Raw genomic sequence first — 18,546 nt, 5'->3', positions numbered from 1 at the left:
GAGTTGCACCTGGTACCTGAAATGGGCTGACCCTTCTCTCTACAATGCTGGCTCCACCTCCTGTGGTGTGTCTGATGTCTCTGCCCTGCACACTGAAAGAAGAGAAGGAAGACTGTCAACAAAGTGCTCCAGGACTGTACTTGCCATCCACAATGCTGGCTCCACCTCCTGTGGGGCGTCTGATGTGCCTGCCCCACACCGTGTAAGGAAAGGAAAAGTCTGGTAAAGAGAGTGCTTCAGAACTGGCTTGAACAAGGCACAGGCCCCTCTCCCCCAGAGAACAAAGGATTTTAGGGTAAAAGTATTGGGACCCTGATCCCAAGAAATTAGATCACTTCTGGACTTACACGACGAAACCTCTGCCGAGGAGAAGGAACCTGAAGAAACTGAGGAGAGACTATTCCCAAGCTGAAGTGCTGCTTGGGGGATTGGCCTGCAGTGGTTGCCTGACTGCCATAGAGAGGAGAAAGAACTTTGTGGACTTTACTTTCAACTTGTGCAAAGATCTGCAAGGGCTTGGAAGAGAGCTTGCCCCCTGACCGAAGCCCCAGGCCCAGTGGACTTCACCAAACTTTGTGAATTGCTACTGGAAACAAGTGGCTACAGAGGCCCGGAGCTGTAACCAAATCTCACGACCGGCCCGGCGTCCTGTAGGGACCGCATCAAGCAAAGTCTGCCTTGAACAACGCAAGCTCTGTGCTCACCGACTCCGTCCTGATGCTGTCACTGAGCTAGAGCCTGCACCGCAATAGGTAGACACCGCAACGTGCAGTGCCTCGCTACACCGAATCGTACTGGTCTGACCAAAGAGGTCCCTGCTGCTGACTTTGAGTCCTGTGACCGCACCGGAGTTGGGCACCGCCTCGCATGATTCGCGATACACCGCCCGACTTGCACCGCTGTCAGGACTGCTGATGGATGCCAGCTCCCGAACTCTAGCTCTGTCGCCGCACCGCAAGCTGCAAGCACCGCATCGAAGCACCGTCTCACCCTGCAACGCAAGCCTTGGATCCCCCGACTCTGTCAATGGGCCGCTGCCTGCACAGCATCGAGGGACAACGTGTCCTGCAATGCTTCCTTTCGGCACCGCGACGAACACCGGAACTGGCTCACACATCCGTGCCGGCCGCCTCAAGAAAAAGGTACTGTGACTGAGTCAGTCGACATTTGAGTGGGCCTGTACCGAAGCGGTCCGCTGGATTTGCTAGACTCTGTGTTATTTTGAACAACGCTGTAGCCGGACCAGGCTACCGACTCACACAGAACCTTGGTTTAAGCCTTTTTACAAGAACTCTTGTAATCTAATAGTACTGTGGATTCTTATTGTCGTTTATTGGTCTTGTGGTAACTCTATATAAAATATACTTATTTTTTATATAAAACATTGTGTGGTGTCCATTTGTAGTGTTGTCACTTGGTTACTGTATGTTGTCACAAATGCTTAACTTACAACGCAGCTGAGATAAAACCTCGCTGCTCGTGCCAAGCTACCAAGGGGGTGAGCAGCGGTTATTTTAGGAGTGTAGTCCCCTTATCCTGACTAGAGGAGAGGGTCCCTATTTGTCACAAGTACCTACCTGTGCCAACTAGAGACCCCCAATTCTAACATTGGTAGTCAGCGGAAGGGATTTCGAATTTGCATTTGTGACTCATGTACAGTGATTGGTGAACACTACTTAGTGAGTGCAGACCATAACGCAACCACGTACTTCTGATACTTGCTTTTGCCAGAGATCTCCTTTTCTTTAAATCATGCCTGATTCAGTCATTGTGGAGGAGACAGCCTCTGTTGCATCTATTGACTGTGATTGGGAGGAAGAAAAACTAGAAAGCTACACCAATAAACAGCTCAGGAGCCTCTGCAAAAATGTTAACATTTCCGTGACCGTACTCTCCAGAAGGGAGCAGTTCCAAAAGCCGCTGAGGACCTGGGTCGAGGCAAGGAATGCCCCTGGAAATGAGATTGAATTTGAGGATGCAGAGCAGCAGCTGGAGGGACCACTGGGTCCAGAAGGGAGGGGTGCAACCTCCCCATTGGGTAGCAGTGTTTCTGCCCAGGTCTGTCCCCAGAAGAGTTGGCAGACAGGAAAGAAAACAGGATGCATGAAATGGAGATGGCCAAGCTTGAGTTGAGTGGACAACTGGAGCTTGAAAGCAAGATGACGACTCTAGAGGTGGAGCTAGAAACTAGGATATTAGCCCTGGAAGAAAAGAAAATGCAGTTTGAGCATGACTTTATAATGAGGAAGCTTGATTTGGAGCTCGAGAGGCTTGAGGTCATGAGTGTCTCAGCCCAGCAACAAGAAATGTTTGTAGCTCAGAGATTGAACTTTGCTGAGTTGGAGGTGGAGTCCAGCTCAGATGGTGGCAGCAATAGTCTGTTATCTAGTGCTGAGGGAGTAGTACACACACGCAGAGATGTGGCACCTGACTTGGAGGGGTTAACATACACCAGGAGGTTCAAGGACATAAGGTAGCTCCAGTAGTGCGCAGTGTCCCTGAGAGGAATAGGGTAACTGGTGCAGGGTTTCATGGTCCTAGTGGTGGGAGAGACACTCTACTGACTCTAGATGAGAGGTGCAGGGAGAGGCGTTCCCCTAAAGTTGAAGTCCTGTATGTGAGTGTGGAGACCGATCAGAAGAGTGTGGGTTGTGTGACAGAGAGAGTCAGATACAGTTTAGCCAAACTCAGAAAAATGGTGTGGAGTACGTGTGTGAGGCACTGGATGGTGAGGTGAAGGATAGTTTGGTTAACCCCTGTGGGGGGGTGTGATCCAATTGTGGGAGAGCATATTGTAAGTCCCGGTTTTCCAGAGCTATGCCAAAACTTGTTGGAGAGTGAGTTCTCTGACTCCAGGGAGCTCACATTGGAGGCTGACCTGTTGGTGGATTCCAGAGGGTCTGGAGAAGCATTGGGGAGTGATTCCAACAAGATTGGCTCAGGTAACTTCCAGTCCTGTGTGATGGAAGAGGTTCAGTGTAACCCAGCTAGGTCTCAGTGTAGTGGGAGGGGTGTAGGGTCTCACGTCCTGTCTCGGAGGAAGAGTGAGTGTGGGTTCTGTCCCAAGGTACCCGAAACCCAGGCTCAGGGCCTGGATGGTTTCTTAAGGGAACATCAGGTTGGGGGCTAGGCTGTACTTGTAGGCCAATTGAGGAGGATCTCCCAGTGTCTAGAGAATGTGGAGCCTCTGTAAGCAGAGCTCCAGTAGTTCTGGTGTCTGGCAGTGCTGCTCCAGTTGGGATGGTGCAGAAGTCCAGATGGAGGGGTGAGAGGGGGAAAAGTCCCCAGTGGAGGAACCAGTGGGTCAGGGCCAGCTAGAAGGGCTGCGTCACCAGTGAATGAACATGGTGACACCACCTCTGTCCTGGGGGATCTTCGCGCACTGTCAGATGACAGGGGACAGGAGATCTGCGCCAGGCAAACTGTCACACAACACAGGAGTTATGTGTTACTCTCAGGGGGGGCATACGTGCTCCCAAGGAGGTCCTGGTGCGCTAGGCAAGGGTTCAACTTCAGGGTTTGGTCCCTGAGTTGGGAAGCCGGGTACAGGGGTTACCTGACCTGGAGGGAGGGACATCTGTAAACAGTGTCCCTACCAGTCTGTCTTCTTGGTGTAGCACTCCAGGTGGGGAGGTATAGCCATCTGGAAGGGGGTGCAGAGGGAGGGAGTCCTCGCCTCTGACCCCGGTGCAGCCTGAGGGTTTAGACCCTAGGTTGGAGAGGCAGTTTCAGGTGTTGTCTGACCTGGAGGAAGGGGCAACTGTAATCAGTGTCCTGACCGAGGTAGCTTCTAGGGGTACACTCCAGTGGGGAGAGTGCTGTGTTCTGGAAGGGGGTGCAGAGGGAGGGAGTCCTCGCCTCTGGCCCCGGTGCAGTCTGAGGGTTTAGACCCTAGGTTGGAGGTCCATGTTCAGGGTATCCCCGCTGACCTGTTAGCACAGTTGCAGGATAGAACCCCTGAACTGGTGGGAGAATTGTGCAGTACACCTGCCACAGGTTCCCTGACAACTCTATAAGGGGGTACCGCTCCAGGTGGGAGGGTACAGAGCCCCAAGAAAGAGGACCGGGTGTGGGAGAGCCCACCCCAGTCTCTGGTCCAGCCGCCGGGTACAGGTCTGGGGCTGGTGGGTCAGTGCCAGGATGTCATTCCTGACCTGACAGGAGGGAGAGTGGACAAAGGGTGCCAAGCAACTGGGGCTACTGCCCCAGCTCTCGGATGCCACAGAGGTTTGAGAGCCCTGAGAGGCATAAGGCCTGGGTCTCATCCCTGACTACCGTCAGTGGCCACTGAGGCTTGCAGTCTGTCTGTTGGGACACACCTGTGAGCAAGTTAAGGTTAGATGCTGCACAGGTGGTGTCCACAGGTGAAGCGGAGTGTTCCCCAGGGATTAGCTTGGTGAACCCTGAGAGTAGGGCCAGAGGAATTGAAAGGGGTTCAGATTGGTGTAGAACTGGAATGTGTCCCTGCTGTTGCGGGCCAGGTCCATGTTCTATCGCCCAAAGCAGAGAAGCCCATCAAGGTAGTGATTGGTCTACCCTGTGTTTTGGCTGGAAGGGGGTTGTGTTGGACTTGGCCCTTTCTGCAGGGTCATACCTGAACTTTTTGCCTTCCTACTATATTTTTCCTGACCTGTTGTTGGCTGTTTTATGACTCTGGGCACTTTTCCACTGCTGATCAGTGCTAAAGTGCATATGCTCTCCCTATTATAAATTAATATATGTATTGATTAGTGGTTCCATGATTGGATATTTGGTTTACTTGTCAGACCCTAGTACAGTGCACTGAGTGTGCCCAGGGCGTGTAAATCCAAATGCCGCTAGGGGGCTTGGAGCACTGGTTGTGCCATCCACAGAAGCGGCCTTCTAAAATGTGTCTAAGGTCTGCCATTGCAGAGCCTGTGTGCAGTCTGGTACTGTCATGCTGACTGGGAAAGTGCACCCACTTGCCAGTCCCTAAACATTCCCTTGACTTCATATTAGTCAACCCTATGGTAGGCCCACGGGCAGGGTGCATTGTAAGTACAAGGTAGGACTAGCCCTGATGTGTGTGGCATGTCCTAATAGCGAATTACAGCCATTTTCATTGTTCACTATTGCAAGGATACCTCTTCTCAATAGGCCAGAATGGGCTGCTGGATTATTCCATGTTTATAATCCTAGCAGACTCAGGGAACATGGTAGAAATTCGAGTTTTGTATGCCTGGACTCAGAATAATAAAATACATCTTTTAGTGAAGTTTATTTTAATATTCTGTGTTTGCAAATACCACTTTTAGAAACGAGGTATTTGCTTGCCTAACCGGTTGAGCCTGCCTCTGCGAGGTTGTGTATTCCTTCATCTGGTTTTGTGAGTGACAGGGCTGGGGGATTCCAAGAGACAGGCTGGGGAAGCCCGGTGGTGATTTGGGAGATCTGCATCTAGATGGGAGGGAGGGAGGGGTTGCACCTGGGACCTGAATAGGGCTGGGCCTTCCCTCTACAATGCTGGCTCCACCGCCTGCGGTGTGTCTGATGTCTCTGCCCTGCACACTGAAAGAAGAGAAGGATGACTGTCAACAAAGTGCTCCAGGACTGTACTTCCCTTCCACAATGCTGGCTCCACCTCCTGTGGGGCGTCTCATGTGCCTGCCCTGCACTGTGTAAGCAAAGGAGAAGTCTGGTAAACAGAGTGCTTCAGAACTGGCTTGAACTAGGCACAGGCCCCTCTCCCCTCAGAGAACAAAGGATTTTGGGGTACAAGTATTGGGACCCTGATCCCAAGAAATTAGATCACTTCTGGACTTACAAGACGAAACCTCTGCTGAGGAGAAGGAACCTGAAGAAACTGAGGAGAGACTATTCCCAAGCTGAAGTGCTGCTTGTGGGGATTGGCCTGCAGTGGTTGCCTGACTGCCAAAGAGAGGAGAAAGAACTCTGTGGACTTTTCTTTCAACTTGTGCAAATATCTTCAAGGGCTTGGAAGAGAGCTTGCACCCTGACCGAAGTCCCATGACCAGTGGACTTCACCAGACTTTGTGAATTGCTGCTGGAAACAAGTGGCTACAGAGGCAGGGAGCTGTGACCGACTCTCACAACCGGCCCGGTGTCCTGTAGGCACCGCATCAAGCAACGTCCACCTCGAACAACGCAAGCTCTGCGCTCACCGACTCCGTCCTGAGACCATCACCGAGCAGTAGCCTGCACCGTGACTGGTAGACACCGCGACGTGCAATGCCTCGCTACACCGAATCTTACTGGTCTGACCGAAGAGGTCCCTGCTGCTGACTCCGAGTCCCGTGACCGCACCGGAGTTGGGCACCGCCTCGCGCGCTTCGCGGCGCTCTGCCCGACTCGCACCACTGTCCGGACTGATCGACGCCAGCTCCCGAACTCCAGCTCTGTCGCCGAACGGCAAGCTGCAAGCACCGCATCGGAGCACCGTCTCACCCTGCAACGCAAGCCTTGGATCCACCGACTCTGTCAACAGGCCGCTGCCTGCACCGCATCGAGGGACAACGCGTCCTGAAATGCTTCCTTTATGCACCGCGACGAACACCGGAACCAGTTCACACATCCGTGCCGGCCGCCTCAAGTAAAAGGCACTGTGACTGAGTCTTTCGACATTTGAGTGGGCCCGTACCGAAGCGGTCTGCTGGATTTGCTAGACTCTGTGTTATTTTCAACAACGCTGTAGCCGGACCAAGCTACCGACTCGCACAGAACCTTGATTTAAGCCTTTTTACAAGAACTCTTGAAATCTAATAGTACTGTGGATTGTTATTGTCGTTTATTGGTCTTGTGGTAACTCTATATAAAGTATACTTATTTTTTTATATAAAACCTTGTGTGGTGTCCATTTGTAGTGTTATCACTGGGTTACTGTATGTGTTCTTAAATGCTTAACTTACAGCGCCTCTGCTATAAATCCTTGCTGCTCGTGCCAAGCTACCAAGGGGGTGAGCAGGGGTTATTTTAGGAGTGCAATCCCCTTATCCTGACTAGAGGAAAGTGTCCCTATTTGTCACAAGTACCTACCTGTGCCAACTAGAGACCCCCAATTCTAAAACTAAAATTTTATACCAGTCTGGCCTATCATTTGTAGTTGGAAAGATTGATGCAAATAATGGTGCTTAAAAAGTTTATGAAGATGCATTAAACTTTGGCTTGTCATGTATATTCCATTATATGAAGAAGTAGTTGTCTTGAGTCAGTACACAGAGCATCCACAATTCACAACAACTAAGATCATGCTTTAAAATGCAGAAAGGTGTGTTTCGTTGCTTGTACAATCCGAAACATAATTAACACATCCAAATGTACCATGATGGAATAACACTATCAAAGAGGTGTTCACATTCACAGGAGACAATAATTATCTTGATGGGATTTTCTGCTATTGTTCTCTGTAGAGAAGCACGTTTTTTTCATTTTCATTGTGCATCGTGGATTTCCTCGGGCCAGATTTGAATTGAAATACCATAAATTAATGAACAGTCTCATAATCTAAATGTCTTGTGTGCATACAGTGTGACGTCTGATCTTTAAGAAGTAAGCACAGTAAGGCCAGAATGCTAAACTGAAGTGTGTCAAACATAGGAGAAGCAGCTACTAAAAGATAGGTACACAATTCCTGACATATATGGCAGGTCATGCCCACCTCACTGTATATCATACAATTTCTCTATGGTTATCAGATCTAATCAATAATGCAAGTTGGACCACTGTCAGCCCCATCAGAACAATGTGGGTTGAACCCTTCATAAAGGGTTTTTTGTATCGCAGTCAAAAACAAATCCAAACACTTTGTCCAGTTGTGATGGGAAAGACAAATGTGCCTTCAGCTGACAGTGTAGGCAAGGTTTGCAGCAGAGTTATCTTAACTAGACAAGATAGAATAGAGCAACAAAGAATACAGCATACCAACTAAAAATGTTCATATTTCACGAGCTTAACTAATATATATTTATTATATTGCAGGCAAAGAAGAGAATATCTGGTTGCATATTGATGCTGCATATGCTGGGAGTGCTTTTGTGTGCCCAGAGTTCAGGCACTTTATGAAAGGAGTTGAGGTAAGCATAGTTTTGTGAAACTCAGACTACTGAAATTGCCCCAACAGACTATTATAGAGGCCTCTTCCACTTTTAAATTATAGTAATAATAAAACTATTGGTAGAAATCTTGTGCTACCAAGCACACCTTTATATTGTTAAAATTAAAATAGTAAACTACCACTAACCTTTTCAGTACTGCTTTATTTTATAGCCTTGTTGTGAAAAGAATCTGGGATTTCGCTTTACAGAGCAGACTCAATATACTCACATCTTATAAGGTCTTAATGAAATTTCAAACACTTTTGCATAATTGACGATAATTGTCATTTTCGTGACAGGGCCACATGCAACCTAATAAAATGATATATGGGTTATAATTTCTCTACCGAATAGTCACACAGCTGGTCATGTTTCAAACACATTTGAATAAGTGCATCTCTAGGCAGTTGCTCTAGAATATTTCTCAGTTTAAATATATGGAGTGGTGGTTAATTTCTGAAGTTCAAAAAGTACTATCATCTTCCATGGACAAAGAAAATACATATAATTGTAGATAAATAGGTATCAATAACAGGTTTATTTTCCAGGAGGGTTTCAATTGAGATCATTGACACCTACGGTAAAGCTTGAGTTATGTTTGATTGGAACCCAGACATCTTAACATCCATTTGCTGACACCCACACATGTATCATTTTATGGTATTTCCCCATCTCCATTGCCCTGCCTTTTAATTGATCACAGGGACTAGCTTTGAGGGTGATAAGAGCCAGGAAGCACTCATATAAAATACATTTGTTTCTTTACATCAGTAGCCTTCTGATAACCTTACAGAGTTCCCAAGTCATAACTTTCACCTCCGTCATGGCTACCCTTCTTGACTACGTGAAAGCGACAAAAATAATTGGTGTGTAGCGGCCCATCCCCACACCTCCAAAACATACCTGTCTCCCTGCTAAGTACGCACTCTAGCTATAGCCTTCTCTCTACAACTGCACTGCTTCAAGAGGCACCATGTTTGGCAAATGGATGTCACACATATCTACTTCCGAGCAGAGCAAATATCTCATGGAAGAAGGCATGGTGTTAGATATGGAATTCCTGGTTGGCTGAAGTATGTACCAAAGTCAGGCAGGAACCACCACTCTAGTTAGTATAAGATAAGTAACACTAAAAGATAAACTGTGCTCATTCTCTGGTAGCTTGGCACAGAGCAGTCAGGCTTATCTAAAGAGGCAATGTGTAAAGTATTTGTGCAACACACACACACAGTAGCACAGTGAATACACCGCAAAAAGACTCCACATGTGTTTATAAAAACAGTTGTCTTTATTATTAGCAAAATGAGACCAAAACTCTAAAAATATCATATACATTTCTCAAGCTATGCACAATTAAAGAATACCAAAAATCACGGTATTCAATAGTACTTGAGTATCGAAGGGACACTCATGTTCAAAGCGTTTTGTTTAAGGTAGGCAAAAATGCAAGATCAGCAAACTCTGCAATGCCAAAAGAACACTTACGTTGGATCGTAATGTCACTGTATCTCTGACCGGAACAACAAGGCCCGCTACTGAGGCAGACTTGGCCACCTGTCAATGGGAGCATGGAGGCTGTTGGGATCCACAAGGTCTGCTGTGAATCCATACGTGCTCTGGGTGCTGAGAGGAAGGGAAGCTGATTGCTGGCGTTGGATGGCCCAAGGCTGCTGGAGCAGGTATGATGTAGTTGCTGCACTACACGTTGCTGAAGCAACGAGTTCAAAGATAATACAGCTGATCCACTCAACACCCAGGTGGAGGTGCCACTCTCATCTGGAGTCTCCACTTACAGCGCACGGATGTGGTGGGCATGCAGCGTCAGACTCACAAGGTGGAGTGCTAGTATTTAGAGAAGTAAAGCACAGAGTATGAAAATGTTTCAGTTGCTGGACTCAGAGTTGCCCGGCACTGCCAGTACCGGAAAATGTCTTTGGTGACCCTGAGACATTAAGGAACAGGAGCCAATCCAACAAGCCCCTGGAGAACACTTGTAGCACAACAAAAGGTAACAACAAGCAGGCCAGCACACAAGAGCAGGTAACACAGTGGCTGTCCCTACTTACAGCACATCAGTCCTTCCGACAATGTGCAAATGTAGAGCCGGCATCCTCTAGTTAAAAAGTCCCATGCATGACCTGACTTTATCCTGTCAGAGCCACAGTACTTATACCTAAAGTGAATTTGATGTAGAGAGTGAATTCAAAGGAGTTCTATGATTTGAACAAGGATCCCTTTCAACCCAGTGCTGTCTGCTAACTTATAGTGGGGGGGGGGGGGGGGAGTTATCAGTACCTTGTGTGTGAACAGGACACTACCCATCCAAGTGGGGTGTGAGCTCCTTCCACCCATTCCAGTTCAGGAAGACCCATCCGAATGCAGATGAATGCAGACGCAGTAGAGTGACCTGTGTGGTGGCTGTCTAGAAGAAATTCACAAATGTAGCTGTCACCCAGCCCAACCCAGGTCAGACTAGTTGCACATAGAGCAGTAAGTGCAGCGAAATGTCAAATTTCTAAGAGTGGCATTTCTAAAGGAGTAAAGTTAAATCCAACCTCACCTTGGATTTATCAATACCATTCCAAACATATGAAACATCAAAAAACTACTCCTCTCTGATCAGGAATTACCACTTAAAATGGTTTAAGGAAATTCCCAATGCTAACCTATGAGAGGAGTAGGCCTCACAGTAGGGAAAATGAAATAGCCTCTTTGCCACTACCAGGACAAACAAACCACAACAGTGCATGTCCCACCTTTTACTTACATAGCACCCTGCCCTGCCATTAGGGCTACCTACGACCGCCCTTAGGGGTAACTTGAGCGTATTAAAGGGAGAGTTTACGGCATTGCAAGTAGTTTTAAATGCCAAGTCAAAGTGTCAGTAAACTGCACGAAAAGGCACTGCAGTGACAGGCCAGAGACAGGTTTAAAATGTTACTTCCGTAGTGGGTCCAATCAGTGCTGAAGCTCACTAGTAGAATTTAATTTACAGGCCCTTGGTATATGGTATACCACTTTACAGGGGACTTACAAGTACATTTAATATGTCAATTGGGTATACACCAATTACACACATATGTAGGTAAGAAGCACATGCACTTTAGCAGTAATTAGCAGTGGTATAGTGCTCAGAATCCTATGGCCAAAAAGAAGATACAGCAAAATGGGGAGGTAAAAAGCAAAAATATTGTGGGAAGACCAACCTAAGGATCCCAGATATAGCACATGGGTAGCAGCCATTGAACATGTTCTCCACCTTTGTATTCCACATAAATGAAAAAAAATTCTTTTTTCACTCCTTGCAGTGATGTAACAGCAGTTAAAACAAAGGGAATTTTTTTTATCTGTTCTCACTAAATAACTTCTATGAGAGCTGTTGACTGCCTATAAAAATCTAAATGAAGAGGTATCAAAAAGTTGGTTATATTCTACACACTCAACTCACGTAATGTTGTAGACAACTATAGGAGAGTTGTGGGTGATGTCTTTTGAAACAACAAGGTGGTGTCTGAAATGACCATATTTTGTGTAGTATACCCCCAGATTTCTTACTTTCACTGTTTTGCTGGCTATAGGTTTGTGAACCAGTGGTAAAGACGCTTCGCTCCCCTTTGAATATAATAAAATTGCATATACTTATTGGCATAATTCACTTACCTATAAGACCCTAGTACATTTATAGGACCTGTAATTTAAATATCATGAGTGGACTGCAGCACACATTGTGCCAACTACTACAATGACAGTGTAACCATGCCTGCAAGCCTACCTTTTGTAGCCTGGCTGTTAAGTTTTAAACTGCAAATTTGACCTGTCAAAATAACTCCTTCTGAGAGGTCTAAACCTTCCTTTTAAATATTAGTAAGTCATCCATAAGTAGGCTTAGTGTCCAAGTGGAGAAGTGTGGCTCACTGGTTAGAAGCGGCATACCCTGAAGCAGAGGTCGGCGTGGGACCAGGGTTCAATTCCCGACGCGGCAGGGTCTTTGGTCAATGTCCGCGGACTCGATAATTCTCACTTAGGTGCCTACGCTAACCATGGATCACACTCTGCAACTCTGGGCAATAGCTTGCTTAATCTCCACAACGGACCTTGCAACGCCGGGGATGCCTGGCTTCACCTTGGGGTGCCCTCTCACAGGGAAAGCCAGGACGGGTTCCCCAGCGGTATACAGCGCCAGGACGCCACGTAACGAGGTAACAGTTCGCTTTACAAGTATACATACATTACATTACATAAAGCAGAGTGCATGGCATTTAAATCTTGGGCATGTAAACATGTATGTTAAATCTTTACAGAGAAAAGGCCTCAAAGCTACTTTCACTATATCAGGGTTGACTATACCATCTAGCTAGGAAACAACTAAAAATTTAATTATTACATTTTTTTAAATGTTTACAAGTCCAATTCACTTGTGAAGTTGGATTTGTAATAAATGTTTTGGAAAAGGTACTTTTAAAAGTTACTTTTCCCCTGCCTTAAACCTCAGGAGACCCCATTGGCTTGGCGGCTCCAACTGCCATGTGGCAGCTGAATAGCCCCCTCCTTAATGATGTGTCTTAGGCAATGCCCAGGAACATGTTTAGGGTTCTGGCAGGATGAACATCTGGGTTGCGCCTAGGAACTTGATTAACTTCACAGAGGCCTATCCTGTCACAAGCAAATTTTATCTGACATCTGGGCAGGGCCCTCATTTGTTCCTGCAGTCAGACGGGCACCAGTCCCAGGGGAGAGGAACTGTCCCCAGAATTGAGCGAGAGTGACCATAGAGATGGGGCTTCTCATTTCACTGGATACGCCACTAGGACAGGAACAGTTCTGCACAGGACAGGAAGGGCTCTGCTAGCTTGGTTGTAGGCAGAGAAGTGCATTGTGGGATTGTTTGCAGCAGAACATACAGTAAATGCTGAGCTCCTGAGCAAGCTACTGGGACACAATAAGCTACAATAGGCCCTTCCTTCAGCTGCCCAGCTGACTAGTTCCAACTGAACATACCCTGGACCATGCTGCTGGCCTCTGCTGGAGTGAGTCTTGCCTCCCAAGTGCTGTTCCCCAGGTCCTGAACCCTTGACTGGTGTCAAAGTCTACTCCTCCTAACACTTCCTGGAACCTGGGACTTGAAACTTTTTGGCTCAAAGACCCCCATATGATCATTAACAAACTGCCAAGGCTATCTGAAGAATGTGCATCTGTGCTAGGCCGCAGATTCAGGTTGCTACACATCTGAACTTTTCTGCAACACCAAATCTAATTCAGTTGGACCTCACAGAGATGGTATCAGGCCTCATGGAGTCCATCTTATCTACAGCAGCCTTGCCCCGCTGGAAGAATCTGAGTTCCAGGAAAAAGTGAATAGGTCCAACCATAGAAAGAATGTGGCAAAAATAGCCTGGATGCAAAATTCTTAACAAAAACCAAAAAAGGGAGAGTCAGGGGAAGATGAGGCAACACTACTGTCCCCATGACGAAACAATAAACACAAAATAGGTAGGTTGCCAATATTAATGCAATAAGCAATAAAAACGTGGTTGATTGTGGAAATCTAGATCCTGTGAGCCATGTGAAGTCTCAGTAGGTCTAAAAGGCTATACTTAGTGGAAGAGGATGCCTCACACACAATATTTTGTCATGCTTTATTGGAGGCATCCTCTCCCCACCCTGGAAAGATGGTACTACCAAGGAGGGCTCAAACTCTACGAAGACTACTGGTGCAAAGAGGGAGTTCTTACATAAAACCTACATGACAAAAATCAGGATCCCGTTCAATTAAAAATTCCTTCTCGTCCCTCAGTTATCACCTTTAATAGTGAGGACCAGAGGTACGGTAAAACCACTTACGTTGATGGAACCTAAAGAGAGTAATGTTTCTAATCCATCCCTCAATAGGCCGACATGTTTCTGCCCAACCAAAGAGCCAAAAAGGTCTGGGGCATTCGTCAGGGCTGTCGGATCCCTACAAGAACAGAATAATGTTCTACAAGCTAAAGTGGGAGAGTACACCTAAAGTGTGCCCAAGTGAATCCAACCAGGGATACTCTCATGCATAACTCATCATGTACCCTAGATTAGAGGGTATACCATAGATCCGGTCAGAAGGAAGGGTGGTGGACTTCATAGTCACACATTCACCAGAAGTACTGCCACGCGAAAGCACCAACTCCCTCCGCTCCTTGCCGGTTAGTTCTTAACCTCATCTATGTTTACAATGTGTATTTTTACAGTTCTGTATTGTGTATAGATGTACATCTGTCCCCCACTATGCTAGTACCATGATCAAGCTCTGAGGAGGGATTGGTGATGGAGGGCTCCCATACAAAATATGTAGGCTATCCTGTTTCAGGTTTAAATCTGTAACAACTGAAACAAAACCAATGAAAAGGGAAACTGTCCTCATCGGTGTTAACATATAAAGACTGAGAAGCACTTGTGCAACCACAAACTAAAATGTTGTTCAAAGAAAGGAAAGTGAGAAAGAATAATTTTTATTTTTATCTGAGAGGGCTAACAACATAACTTTATTATGCAAGTTAGTAGCAAGAGAGACATGTTTAAGATTATTCTGCTTGAGTTTTGTTGTTTAATGAAGTCATTAAAATATTGTTCCTTTGGTTGTACCTGTGTGGAATAAAAGTGCAAAGTTTAGAAATATGGTTCAGATCTGATCTTTATATTTTATGCACAGTGCAGAATCTAGGAATAATAAAATCATATTTTATCTTTTGGCATTGTTTAATTAATTCACTGATTGGTGAAATGGATGACTCATCAGAATCTTGGTCAATACAGCCCATTACGTTTAACCACATCAATGGTAAAACCCTTTGATATATCAGACCCCATTCCTAACAAGGTAGTATTCATAGCAGGTCTTCTGCGAAATTCCCTAGGCTTTAATCATTTAATGCAAGCAACGTGTAGTTACAGGTACCTGTGCTGTCACTGTGCACATGGAATAGTGCTGAAAACATGGCAAAAAACTTTCCACATGCCAACAAAATTCATAGCAGTAAGGTGTCACCTTGTTATGTGTGATACATTCAACGAATCCTGGCTTTGTATCAAACTAAACATTACTGCTGGGGGTTTGGGCCCATAGTTGCAATCTTAACAGCAAAGTCTAAGAACACAATGTGATGCCTGATAAAAGGTCAGCACTGGATTAAATTTAAACATTTACTATAGGGACACTTGACACCTATGAATGTCCACATAACAGCAGCACCACCTTAAAGCAGCCGGTCAAAGAGTGCTGAAAAACAGTGACAAACATGCTTAGTTGCAGGTGCCTCGGAATGTGGGGCTACAAAGTAATCCAGAGTAATTAAAATAGCTAAATGTTTCCCAAGGTACTATGCTGTTGGCTGGGTTAACCACCCGTAGAATGACATAATATTCAGTAAGAAGTAGGTGAATGACCACAACTATGCCCATGAATTTGCTTATTACATAATTTGAACAAGGCACTCTTACTTTTGAAACATATTAATAGCCCTGTCAAGTGCTGACAGAGAGCGAGTGAGAGGTAATGGAATGGGAGGGGTTAATGAGTGGTGAGAGCTAGTGGGAGTGCAATCCACAGACTTTCTATGTGTAAAACAGTCTAAGATAAGCCTATTGGACACACTGCTAATGGGAATACACAACTTACCCTGTATTGCTTTTCTTTAAATTAAATATGTGCTTTATAACAATCACTGCAAACAACAGCATGTTTGCAAACACTGACAAAACAGTTTTTGTCTATTTTGGCGGTTAGGCAATTTAATGAATACTGATAAGCATTAATTTCAAAAGAGTTGGAAAACACTAAGGAAACACCATGGAAATACACAAAAATTAAACACTGAAAACAGGACAGCTTACAATATGCCAGCATCTCAAAACTGATTGACTCTGGATACACTTTCCAAGACCATCATGCCACCCCCACTAATTTTGTATAAAATATGCCTAGGGTCTTTCCATTCTCCTCTGCCGATCACTGGGATTCAATTCCTCCTTTCCTAACAATGCATAATATAATTCTCAGTGTCCTGCTAAATGTCCTTACATCCCTCAGCAGTTCTTCCTTCATTGTCTTTCACAAAGACTATCTTGTGTCTTAATAACCTAAACTACCTCCATCTAACCTCAAAATGATACACTACAAATTCTTGCAGAGATTATACTATACTCCAGTCAAGAAATTCAGATTTCACTTAACTAATGATGATAGATGTGAACGCTGTCATGCAGAGCGAGCTGGCTTTCTCCATCTGGCCTGGGAGTGCCCTGCGGTGCGGGATTACTGGCGACAGGTGCGAGATGCCCTAGAAGCCATGGTCGAGGAATCCATAAACTTTGAACCTATATTAAAGCTCCTAGGATACACATTACCTATCCCATAAATGTGTAGAAAATTCCTAGATATCGCCATACTCCTGGCAAAACGACAAGTGGCATGTCGTTGGGGTCGTGGCAGGGCCCCGAAATCTAAAGAATGGCTAGCGTATGTGATATACTGTCAGGAGCAGTCTGCAGTCTTTGCTGAGACACTGCCGATACCCAGTAGACCTAGAGACATCTGGGGACCATTGACCACATACTTACTTATTCGAGGGAGTGCAGACGACGACGAAGCGCTAAGAGAGATACAAAATGTCGATGACGAGAATGTTGTATTGTAAACCTACATGCATCCAATGGATATTGCTCCAGTACAGTGAGTTGAGGTGTACACTTTCCTATTGGGATAACTCCGTAATGGTATCCTACCTTTTGTCAACAATCTGCATGCTGTGTGTATGACTGTATTGGCGTCCTCTGAAGGGGACACACTGCTATAGCTCTGACATTTTTGACTGTTTCATGCTGTTGTCCACATACTGGGCCTCCGTTGGACACTAAGTGCTAGCCCTGTCACCTGTCCAGATACATGTCGATTTATTCTTATGCTATGTCATATGTACGATGTGAGATGTAAATGCCACTGTGTTGCCTCCCTCTGTTTGTTTTCTTCTTCTGAAAATGTCAACAAATAAAATAAAAAAAATAACAACTACCTCCATCTAACCTTCTTTCCTAATGTGCTGCTCTCACAACCACTGGACACAACATCAACGCTAACAGAAACTCTGCCAAGTACAACAGACACCCACTGCTTTATTGGGTGAATGCAGAACTGCAGGAGTCAACAAGGATGGAATGCGGTGAATACATAGTGTGATTTGCCAATTCTATATTTTCTCCCAGGTGTGTTAGGACAAAGAGGAAGCATAGGAATGTGGGAAAATACTATCAACCATTCAACCATTCAACAACTTAGGGCCATATGTATCAACATACAGTTTTGCGATTCCTAAATAGCGATTTTTAAGGAATCGCTATTTAGAAATCGCAAAATGGTATGTATGTAGGAAATCGCTTCTTTCTAGCGATTCCTTAACATTCCTAAATTGCGATTAGCAAATTGCTAATCACAATTTTCCCATTCATTTCTATGGGCCAGGAGGCCCATAGAAATGAAGGGGAAATTTGCGATTAGCAATTTGCTAATCGCAAATTGCAAATATTTTCAAGGGTGCAGGGGTGTCACAAGAACACACTGTTGCACCCCTGAAAATGACATGTGTGGGCATATGGCGCACAAACATGCCATGCTTCCCACAAACCCTAGGCCAGTTACAGATGTTAGACGTGCTATGGACATAGGATCTCATCATAGGCTGGTATCCTGATTATAAAGAGTGCTAAAACAAGGCAGACTCAAGGTTTCGTTGCCAACAAGACAAGGATGGGACAGCGACCCAATGGACCTACTTGAAGATGGTGAATTGCGTAGAGACTGCACACTAATGTGGGAAATGCCATGCAATGCACGTTTTAGGTTGACAGACCCGTAGAATGGCATAATATTCAGTAAGAAGTAGGTGAATGACTCTATCACACCTACCCCTGGAAGGTGAGACTGCATAGAATTTATCAGACCAGATACCTGCCCCAGATACAGAGTGGGAGACCAGACTTTCTGTATATGACCTGCAGTTGTATGCGTCTAGTGCCCTGTTTGGAAACCATCATGTGTCGCCTATGTGAGGTGACTGATATAAATATAGTCAGTACTGTCAGGCACTGCCTCTTACATGTAATCCCTTACTCTAATGATAGCAAGGTCCAATATAGGATTGTTTTGCCGGGTCATATATTTGCAAACAGGCAAGTAGCCATCAGATGGCTCTCACCCTCGAGCCCCACACATGTATCATGGATTAAAGACTTGGGAGAGTGGGCCCTGGCAGAGAAATGGCAAAAACAAGAGGCTAGATGAGATGATAAGGGAGAAGATGAATGCTTTGAATGGGCTGGGATGCTACAAAAACTCCTAGCTTCAATGTCTGGTGACGTTTTGAGGTCAGTCTAGGTTCACATACACCTACATAGGAGAACACATAGAAGACACACAGCAGCTCCAAGACAGTAGGGGTTGAATGTC

General features: G+C 45.6%; 1 protein-coding gene across 5 annotated transcripts in view; it reads left to right on the top strand.

The window, feature by feature from the left end:
- LOC144829208 (aromatic-L-amino-acid decarboxylase-like) overlaps nt 1-18,546 on the top strand; it is an 833,710-nt gene that overhangs the window by 642,385 nt on the left and 172,779 nt on the right. For all 5 annotated transcript variants that reach the window (XM_078688114.1, XM_078688115.1, XM_078688113.1 and 2 more), the window contains one exon: nt 7,957-8,051. In XM_078688114.1, the coding sequence (XP_078544240.1) occupies nt 7,957-8,051 (95 nt within the window). The remainder of the gene's footprint in view (nt 1-7,956; nt 8,052-18,546) is intronic.

Source organism: Lissotriton helveticus, chromosome 4_1 (genome assembly GCF_964261635.1).
Source record: "Lissotriton helveticus chromosome 4_1, aLisHel1.1, whole genome shotgun sequence".
Taxonomy (NCBI): Eukaryota; Metazoa; Chordata; class Amphibia; order Caudata; family Salamandridae; genus Lissotriton; species Lissotriton helveticus.
This window is presented reverse-complemented; position numbering and strand designations above follow the sequence as displayed.